This window comes from Wolffia australiana, chromosome 2 (assembly GCF_029677425.1).
Source record: "Wolffia australiana isolate 7733 chromosome 2, ASM2967742v1".
NCBI classification, from domain to species: domain Eukaryota; kingdom Viridiplantae; phylum Streptophyta; class Magnoliopsida; order Alismatales; family Araceae; genus Wolffia; species Wolffia australiana.
Genome location: NC_135836.1, coordinates 26,096,542 through 26,107,260, shown reverse-complemented (window position 1 = coordinate 26,107,260; position 10,719 = coordinate 26,096,542). Strand labels below are relative to the sequence as shown.

The 10,719-nt window shown below is 38.0% G+C and overlaps 1 protein-coding gene across 1 annotated transcript; it reads left to right on the top strand.

Annotated features, from left to right (window-relative positions):
* Window positions 1-5,230: 5,230 nt before the first annotated feature.
* Window positions 5,231-6,490, top strand: LOC144700267 (transcription factor MYB15-like). Its single transcript, XM_078571738.1, has 3 exons — window positions 5,231-5,456; window positions 5,554-5,683; window positions 5,760-6,490. The coding sequence occupies exons 1-3, from the start codon at window positions 5,324-5,326 to the stop codon at window positions 6,295-6,297; spliced, it is 801 nt and encodes a 266-aa protein (XP_078427864.1). The 5' UTR covers window positions 5,231-5,323; the 3' UTR covers window positions 6,298-6,490.
* Window positions 6,491-10,719: the final 4,229 nt, after the last annotated feature.

Here is a 10,719-nt window from a genome sequence, read left to right as displayed (position 1 = left end):
TCAATTCGTTTCAGTTAGATAAGAGCTATTATCCCACCTATCTGTCCTAATATTTGATTCTTAGCATATATAAATATTGCTCAATCTCATTAATCAACATATAATTAAACACTATCTTCCCCTATCTATTGTAATTCTTGTCGCCTCACCTATTCTCTTCTTCCTCAACTATTATATCTATCTTACCCTACATGCAACATAAATATCAATTAAGATAAATAAAAAGTAGTTAAATTTTTTTCTACTAAGCATAATATCTTAGATTCTATATCTATACGTTATTAATCTTGTGTTATAATTAAAAGCTAAAAATAATTCTTCCACTATCTATTTTACTCTCTCCTCATTCTAGTCTTATAAATAAGTTTCATTCTTAATTTATTCACAACCCCACATTATCTATTAAGAATATTAATTATCAAAATAACTAAATCAATATCTATTTATGTGACCTCTACATTTTCTATTTCTTTATATTTCTTACTACTTATCTCTACCTCATCACTATGATTTCATTATTATCACCTGTTCCCTTATATTTTTATATTATTAATTCCTCTTATTACACACTTATTCATCTTCTTTTCCACAACCCTAATTCAAGTATTAAATAAATTTCTAAAGGCAAGTCCCTCTGGAGACGACCTTATTCCAACTATAATACTTGAGTGAGTTTATACTATTACAAATTTTATTTGATTTAGGAAAATTTAATTTAAAATGACATTAAAAAATTAACAAATTAATTTTCCTTTGTCAGGTTGCAATTTATATTAAAATAGTGATAAAAAATAGAGTTATAAATAGATAGAGACGGGGATAGACAGATATAAAGATACTGATGGAGATAGATTTAGAAATAGAGAGGTGGTAGATCAAGAGATATATATTGAAATAATATAGAGATAGAGTTTGAAATATAAATAGCTATAGATAAGGATAGAGAGAGATATAGATAGATTTGGATATTTATTAAGACAGGGATCTAGATAGTGATAGCAATAGTGATAGAAATAGTGATAGATATTGAAATATAGGTAATGAGAGCAATATACATAAATTTTGAGATGGGGGTAGACATAGATTTAGAGATATAGATGGATCAATGTAGAGACTGAGAGACTGATAGAGAAATAATCTAGTGATAGATATATATTTAGAGATAAGGATGGGATCTTATCTCTATCTCTATTTGTCTCTTTATCTTTCTCTATTTGTCTTTATCTCCGAATCTATCCCTATCTTTATCTCCCTCTATATCCGAGCTCTATGTCTTATCTATCTCCATCACCATCTCTAACTATATCTATATCTATATCTATATCTATATCTATATCTATATCTATATCTATATCTATATCTATATCTATATCTATATCTATATCTATATCTATATCTATATCTATATCTATATCTATATCTATATCTATATCTATATCTATATCTATATCTATATCTATATCTATATCTATATCTATATCTATATCTATATCTATGTCTATATCTATATCTATATCTATGTCTATATCTATGTCTATATCTATGTCTATATCTATGTCTATATCTATGTCTATATCTATCTCTATATCTATATCTATATCTATATCTATATCTATATCTATATCTATGTCTATATCTATATCTATATCTATATCTATATCTATATCTATATCTATATCTATATCTATATCTATATCTATATCTATATCTATATCTATATCTATATCTATATCTATATCTATATCTATATCTATATCTATATCTATATCTATATCTATGTCTATATCTATGTCTATATCTATATCTATATCTATATCTATATCTATATCTATATCTATATCTATATCTATATCTATATCTATATCTATATCTATGTCTATATCTATATCTATATCTATATCTATATCTATATATATATATCTATATCTATATCTATATCCATATCTATATCCATATCCATATCCATATCCATATCTATATCTATATCTATATCTATATCTATGTCTATATCTATATCTATATCTATGTCTATATCTATATCTATGTCTATATCTATGTCTATATCTATGTCTATATCTATGTCTATGTCTATGTCTATATCTATGTCTATATCTATCTCTATATCTATATCTATATCTATATCTATATCTATATCTATATCTATATCTATATCTATATCTATATCTATATCTATATCTATATCTATATCTATATCTATATCTATATCTATATCTATATCTATATCTATATCTATATCTATATCTATATCTACATCTATATCTATATCTATATCTATATCTATATCTATATCTATATCTATATCTATATCTATATCTATATCTATATCTATATCTATATCTATATCTATATCTATATCTATATCTATATCTATATCTATATCTATATCTATATCTATATCTATATCTATATCTATATCTATATCTATATCTATATCTATATCTATATCTATATCTATATCTATATCTATATCTATATGTATATCTATACCTATATCTATACCTACATCTATATCTATATCTATATCTATATCTATATCTATATCTATATCTATATCGATATCTATATCTATATGTATATCTATATCTATATCTATAACGATAATTATATCTATATCTCTATCTATATCCTCAACATTATCTATCTCTACTACTAATTAAAACTCTATCTCTATGCATATCTCTATCTGTAAATATATATGTATCTCTATATCCGTCATTAACTCTATCTTTATTTTCATCTCTATCACTACTTCAATCTCCATATCTATCAGTAAATGTATGCTTATCTCTATATCTATCTGTATCATTATCCCCGTATCTTTTTATCCCACATCTTTATTTATTTTACCATCTTGATCTCTATCTCTATCCATTGATACCTCTATCTCTAACTCTATCTTTGCCTCTATGTCTATCGTAACTCTATCCTACCTCTATGATACCTCTTTCTATCTCTATCTCAATCTTTATCCCTATTTATCTTTATCTGTATTTCTATCAAACTCTTGTCGTTATTTATTCCCATCTCTATGTCTGTAACAATCACAAACTCTAAATCTGTCTCTTTTACTATCTTAAGCTCTATCTCTGAATATCTATAATTCTATTTTTATTTGTATCTCTATCCCTATCTCTATATCTCTATCTCCGTATCTGTAGTTCTATATCTCTCTAATTTTGGTTTTTTATTTTTTCATTTTTCTTTTTTTTCCGCATGATTTATTTCTACTGTATGCGGCCCACATTGTTCAATTATTGGGTCAGCGTAGTCAATTGAATTGTCAAAATGGACAAAAAGTCAACAAAGAAAGCCTTATGCATCATGGATCTCAGCTCATAATTATCCACCGGCCGAGATCGAAAGGTCAAAGTAGAGGAACCTGATCAGCTCGTTCCTACTGGTTCTTGGCGCTTTTGCAGCCCTGCTATGACCGTTTATCTGGAGGGTAGCCGCTGTTCGTCAAAGAAAGCATAAAAGATATACTATCCTTTGATTTTGTCTTATTCACTATATGATCCGGCGTAAATATTTCACTGACTTATTCTCCTGATGATTGTGAGAGAGCGCTGTTGATTGCTGACCGTGTCCTGACAGAGTCGTCTTTTCCGCGGAGATCCGTTCTGACGTCGAAAAGTTTCCTTCTTTCACCCGCAACATATTTAAAAAAAAGAATATGAGAGTGAAAGTGGACGAGAGCGATGTGGAGGGTTGAGGGGAGATAGATGCGGGAACCGATAAGAGATTCGAATATGTATGTGTGTCTCTTATGTCCAAGTGGGCGAGAAAGAAGAGAGAGAGATAGAGTGACCATGTAGAAGATAGAGAAAGAGAGCGAGAGGGAGAAAGATACAGAGAGACAGAGAGAACGAGAGAATGCGAAAGAGAGAAAGAGAGAGACGGAGAAAGAGGCGAAAGAGCGAGAGGGAGAAAGAAAGAGAGAGACAGACAGAGAACGAGAGAATGCGACAGAGAGAAAGAGAGAGACGGGGAAAGAGCAAGAGAGATATAGATGAAGAGAGAGAGAGAGATAGATAGACTGAGAGCGCGAAAGAGAGAGAGAGAGTTAAACAGAGAGAACGAGAGAGCGCGAGAGAGGGAGATAGATAGACTGAGAGCGCGAAAGAGAGAGAGTTAAACAGAGAGAACGAGAGAGAGCGATAGACTGAGAGCGCGAAAGAGAGAGAGTTAAACTGAGAGAGCGAGAGAGCGAGAGAGAGAGAGAGAGAGAGAGAGAGAGAGAGAGAGAGAGAGAGAGAGAGAGAGAGAGAGAGAGAGAGAGAGAGAGATGTAGACTGAGAGCGCGAAAGAGAGAGAGATATGTAGACTGAGAGCGCGAAAGAGAGAGAGATAAACAGAGAGGGCGAGAGAGAGAGAGAGATAGACTGCGAGCGCGAAAGCGATAGAGTTAAACAGAGAGAGAGAGAGCCAGAGAGAGAGAGAGAGAGAGATAGACTGCGAGCGCGAAAGCGAGAGAGTTAAACAGAGAGAGAGAGAGCCAGAGAGAGAGAGAGATAGATGAAGAGAAAGAGAGATAGATGAAGAGAAAGAGAGAGATATAGATGTAGAGAAAGAGAGAGATATAGATGAAGAGAGAGAGAGAGATAGATGAAGAGAAAGAGAGAGATATAGATGTAGAGAAAGAGAGAGATATAGATGTAGAGAAAGAGAGAGATATAGATGGAGAGAGAGAGAGAGAGCCAGAGAGTGAGAGTTAGACGGACAGAGAGGGAGAGAGAGTTAGACAGAGACAGACAACGAAAGAAAAGGTTATGAGGGTGACAGTTGGACAAAGAAAGAGAGGGAGGGAGAGGGGCGAGAGAAAAGGTTATGAGGGAGCTTGAGTAGATCACTTCAGAGGGGCCCCGCGGGGGCTTGACGTTTTCTGGTCGGGACTTGTCATAAATGACGGCAACCAGTTGTTGAAGAGCGCCGACTTTGCAATGTTATGTTGAATTCTTAAACAGGAAGGTTCCCCGTGTGAACAGCGGAGCTCCCTACATCGCCGTGGACAACGCAATCGAAAATGCTTTGACCATCCATGCATCGGATCGCCGCGTGATATGAGTGAGATCATGTAACGTGGGGATGACAGAGATGCATTTTAGGAGAGAGAGATAATGGCTTCCAAGAAGCTTCGAGGACAACAAGACAAGATAGATAGATGCATTTCAAGAGAAGATAAATTCGATACGTGTGGTTCGACGGCGATGGACGTAGATAAATAAGAAGGCTTTCCAGGATCTACGCTGGAGGGAGGAAAATAAGAAAGGAGATAGAGAGAAGATCAATTCTACACAAGAGAATGGCGAGGACTCCTTGCTGCGACAAGACGGGATTGAAGAAAGGCGCCTGGACAGAGGAGGAGGATCGGATACTCGTTTCCTATATTCAGACTCACGGCCACAGAAATTGGCGAGCCTTGCCGAAGCTTGCGGGTAACGTCATTGCCCTTCAATAGAAAGAAAGATAGATAGTTACATAGATAGATAGATACATAGTTGAGAATGGTGCTCAAATTATCGGATATTGCAGGGCTTCAGAGGTGCGGGAAGAGCTGTAGGCTGAGATGGATGAACTATCTGCGGCCGGACATCAAGAGAGGTAACTTCAGCGAGGAGGAAGAACAAGCCATAATCTATTTACACAAGACACTTGGAAACAGGTGAGCTAGATAGATCTCGGAGAATAAGAATCTCTTCTATCCCTGGTGCAATCTTTTCTCATCTCTCTTTCCGCAGGTGGTCGTCCATCGCAGCTCGCCTGCCTGGCAGAACTGATAATGAAATCAAGAACGTGTGGCACACCTACCTTAAGAAGAAAGCATTTCACATCGTCGAGAAGAAAGCTTCATCTGAAGGGAAGTCCTCCTGGAGCGAGGGAGATCTCGCCACGTCGTCGCTCTCCAGCAGGGAGATTTCGTCGTCACCGTCGATCACCGTTGACTACTCGGCTACAACCCAGGATGAGTTCATATGGGATAATAGGATTCAGGGCCTTGAGATTGCCAATGGCGTCTGCATTGATGAGTTGCCAATGTCTGGGTGGGCTGACTCGGCTGTAACCCAGGGGGAGTTCATATGGGATAATAGGATTCAGGGCCTTGAGACTGCCAATGGCGTCTTCATTGACGAGTTGCCAATGGCAGGGAGCGTGGATTCGGCGGGTTTTCCGTCGGATTTCCAAACAAGTTCTTTTCTCTCAGAGGATGATGACATGGACTTCTGGATCAGAATTCTGAAGGACACTGTGGACATGTCGGCAACGCTGGCTAGTTGATCGCTGCGTCCTTTCCTTCTTTTTTGTTGATTTTAGAAAAGGGAAAATCAGAAATAATTGACCCTTTTTTCACGTGATCTTGTTCTTCATCACATGAATGGAATTTCGCTGTACAGCCGCTGAAAAATCAGCGGAGTAGGAAGTACCATTGAAATCAGGCCGTATTTGTATGGAGAAAAGGTGATACTGTAGACTTCATGCGTTTCAAATCGCCATTGAAATCAGACCCCCCTGCGATATCAAGGTAAATATCGACGTCACACGTAGGATACATGAACGGGGCAGTATATGGACCAAATTTGTTGTTCGCCACTTATGCCCCACCGAGAATGAGCCTCATATCCTGTAATTCCATTAATTGTCATTCAACTGTTTATGTCCAGGATCACAGTGACGAATCCAAATTTAAACAGCCTACTGTTTTCAATTTAGACAGCCTACTGTTTCTATATGAATTTTGCGGCACAGATTCAATTTGAGACTTTTTCTAGGCAGGGAATGGTAGAAATAGGTATAATATGATTAAATGTTATCTTGAATTTTCTTAGAGTTTTTAGGTTTTAATAGATTTTTATAGGATTTTTTATGTAGATCTAAATATGATGAATTATGTTTTTTTAATATTTCATATCTCACACAATTTTTAATAGCATAAAATACTTAAAATTAGCTACGGGTGTTAGAACCCAGCTCTCTCACTTCAGCAACCCACACGGAGAAGGGAAGCACATGCGCTCACTCTCTTGATCTCACACAGAGAAACACGAAGAAAGAACACTTAAAGAGAGCAAGGAACCAGTTGATGCACACAACCTACTACGACAAAGGAAGACGTGGCCACACACTTGTCCATGTACGTGGTCTTCCATGACACAAGTCATCTGCTCCTAGAAACCAGCTCTTGCCTCCACATCTCCCTAAAGCTCAGTGATCCATGCTGACCTTGTTATTTCTTGAACCATTCAAAAGTAACTCCTGCAAAAACTCAGCCAAGATTACTCTCCAACACCTGGTGCTCTGCTAGTGCCTGCAATAGCACGGGCACTAGTGGTCAGCAGGAATGTGGGGGAAGGGAGAAAAGGGTATAGGGGTGGGGGTTGGCTGGCCTGAGTCAGAAGAGAGCCAACCAGTTCCAGACTTTAAAAAATTTTGGCCAAGCCAAGAAATGGATGGATTAGTGGGCATGCTACTGACCTCTATGTAAACGCCGATGGAGTACTATGCCCGGCGATGCATGGCTTCATTGCTACCCACAGAAGAACAGGCAGGACGCAATTGAGAATAAAACTTAAATTTTGGAGGGGAAACTGATAGATTTTTGTGATTAGAGGAACTTTAAGTTAATCTAGAAGTATAGAATGAAAACTATTGTTTTAAGAGAGAGAAACTACGAGAAATTTATACGTAGAGAAACTACAAGAAATTTATACAAAGGTATTACAGAATAGAAACTATTGTTTTACGGGAGAGAAACTACGAAAAATTTATACATAGAGAAACTACGAGAAATTTATACGAAGGTATTCTCAAAGATAGAGGATGAGAAGTTTGGGGATCAATACCTGAGCACGGATAAGTAATAGCATGAAGATTATTTCTATGTGCATAGAAATTTGAGCAGCCTTAGGGTTCGGCAATTCTCTTGGGATATTCAGGTGAATATGACGAGAAGAAGTATCTAAATCAATGGATATCCAATATGCGTCTTCCAATGTTCAAGAGTTCTGTAGGATCACTTCTCATTGTATGTCATCCCTTAGTCTGGTTCTAAATCTTGACAAGGTGACGTGAGAATCATATCTTAAACCACATGTCAACATCAGTTCATTAAATTCAACCACATATCCTAAATGATGGAGGAACATCCAGAAGAGCAAGTCAAGACTCGTCATTAGCCATGTCGCGAAGCATGAGCCGACGTGAAGAACCCCGAGTTTTCGCTATCAAGTTTGACGACTTCTGAGTTTTCACATTATCGCATTTTTGTGTCATTTTGGTCATTTAGGTTTTATGGAGAACCACCCAACTTTTTGCGTCATTTTGGGTCTTACCTCTGTCGTCCCTTGTTCACTATGGACGTTATGTGTGCTTTATTTTATTTTGCTTTGTTTTGATCCTTAGGGGAGAGGCCTCGTTGGACCCCTCCTCAAAGGTGGCCCATTAGGGCACCCACACCCTTCCCTCCTATATAAGGAGAAGGGTGTTGTGAATGATACGGTTAGAGACCTGTTGATGAAGAAAGTTTGAAGTTGTTGTTCCCTATTGTAGGTTTTCTCTTTCCCTTTCTTTTTAGAGTTAGCTTTTGGTATACCTAGGTTAAGCCTGCAGGACATTGTTGAAGCTGCTACAATGGCTCTCGATTCCCTTCTCCGACGATTTCCCTACCTGAAAAACCTGGTCGACCACCCCTACCAATTGCACCCCCCTCTAGTGGTGCAGTAGTGTGCAGCCTGAAGCTTCTCATTGTTGCTCATGACATCCCGTGGAGCATGATCTATGACGACCCACTGCGGCCCTCTTGTGCACCAACGAACATATCAACCGTGCCCACTAACCTTTCGTGGGCTGCTGACGCCACGAAACCCTAGCTGTGGTGTTCTTGCGGTTATCAGGGTAACCGATCCTTGTAGTTTTCTTGGCATTGCATCAGGCTTTTGATATCACACTCGTGACTGCTCCGTGCGGTCAACAGACTTCCTAGACAAACTCACGAGCTCAATATGAAGGTTGTCCACTACATCCTATCGTCAACCTGATTCAGTCGTTGCTCCATCCCCAACGTCGTCGCACACCACTATGAGTGTGCCGCAGGCCTAACGTCAACTACTCCCTATCATCAATGGAACTCGGTCGATGCCCCATCCCCAACGTCGTCACGCACCACTAAGAGTGTGTCATGGTAGTGCTGACCATCAATGGATTCCTGACGTCTATCAGATCACCCGTTGGATGAAGACCGTCACCGGTGGTCAATTTCTTCGGCCGTCATGACTAGGCCATGATGACCGGCCACCACGCTGTAGCACAAACCATTGTCCCTAGAAACATCCACAACCACAATTCCCAATGTGGGTTTGATCATTGATACCCAACTTTATAGAAGCCAATGGACACTCGGCGAACCCTGCCTGAGTTAGATGGTCTCTCACGTCCACCTAGGTCCCTTCATCTGTTCACCAATGGAAGCAACCCACCACTTGAACATCCAGGCCTTAGCCCTCAGGTCACGTCTCTTTCCCCTTCCCTTTGCATTATTATTACTTTCTTCAATGTCGTCCTCGCCTGCTCCGTTGCTTCAAGAGAATTTATATGTGTTATTGGACTAGCCACTGTTCACGCGTTAGGACATATCTTTTGACGGTGTCAAACCCATTCTGCTCTCGACGACGATCGGGACACTCACGGACGGTGATTCGTCCCTCACTTCATCAGCTTTTGAGCCAACCATCCGGGTCATCTGTGACACGATCCTTCATGTCTAGTTTCTGCGCCTTCGCCCCGGTTATATCTGTTTCTATCGTATTTCTCGTTGGGTTTATAACTATTGCATCATTTGCTTCATTGCATGGCTCATTCGCTCCCTGTCCCTTGTGGTGTAACACGAGCCATTTGATCCCAGCACTTGTCGTGTTACATCACTAAGGCACTACAATTTCGTAGTTGAATTATTTGTCATTGATCAATGAGACTAGCTTGGTAATTAGAAGGGCTATATTTCTCTTTTAACTGAAGTTTGATTTCCTTCCCAGTGTCAATGTACTCTGGAAAACTACTATGTAAGAGGCGCCTCAAATTTCTTCAAATATTTTTTGATAGACCTACTAACTTCAGTTCCATAAGTCTAACTTCATGCCTTTGACATATCTACCCATGAGAAAACCTATTCATTGGGGATTTCCAATTCAGATATACTTTTGGGTTCTTAGAACCTTCAATGGTGGGAATACCTATCTTCTCATGCTTATAACCATTATTGGAATGTTGGATTTGAATCCTTCTAGAAGCATTTATATGGTGATCTTGACTCATATCCTGACTGAGAAGGTTTCCTGAAAAATCATGCTTAGGATTTCTTGGTTATTCTATGAGTAGAGGAGTACTAGCCCTATTGTTTTTTAATGAAGCTAAACGTTGAGTCACATCTTTTAGGCCATCCATAATCACTTTTGCCAAAGGAGGACTAGACTCTTCTACGGGAGTATTAGCATCTCTATCTGTTTTAGAATAATCTGGAACTGAATGATTCATCATAACAAAATTTAAAATGTATAAAAAACTACAACAAAGTTTTTAAAAAAAATCTAAAGAATGAACAAGGTAAATATAATAAAAAAGGTTTTTTAGCAATCAAAAGATAGAAGCAAGACCTTTTGGCTCTTATACCACTTGATGTGGGGTAAAGTTGTCGAATTTGTGAAAATT

Coding starts and splice junctions, on each gene's coding strand:
- LOC144700267 (XM_078571738.1), top strand. CDS start 5,324: ATGGCGAGGACTCCTTGCTGCGACAAGACGGGATTGAAGAAAGGCGCC. Junction 5,457..5,553: donor AGCCTTGCCGAAGCTTGCGG/GTAACGTCATTG, acceptor CGGATATTGCAG/GGCTTCAGAGGTGCGGGAAG. Junction 5,684..5,759: donor CACAAGACACTTGGAAACAG/GTGAGCTAGATA, acceptor CTCTTTCCGCAG/GTGGTCGTCCATCGCAGCTC.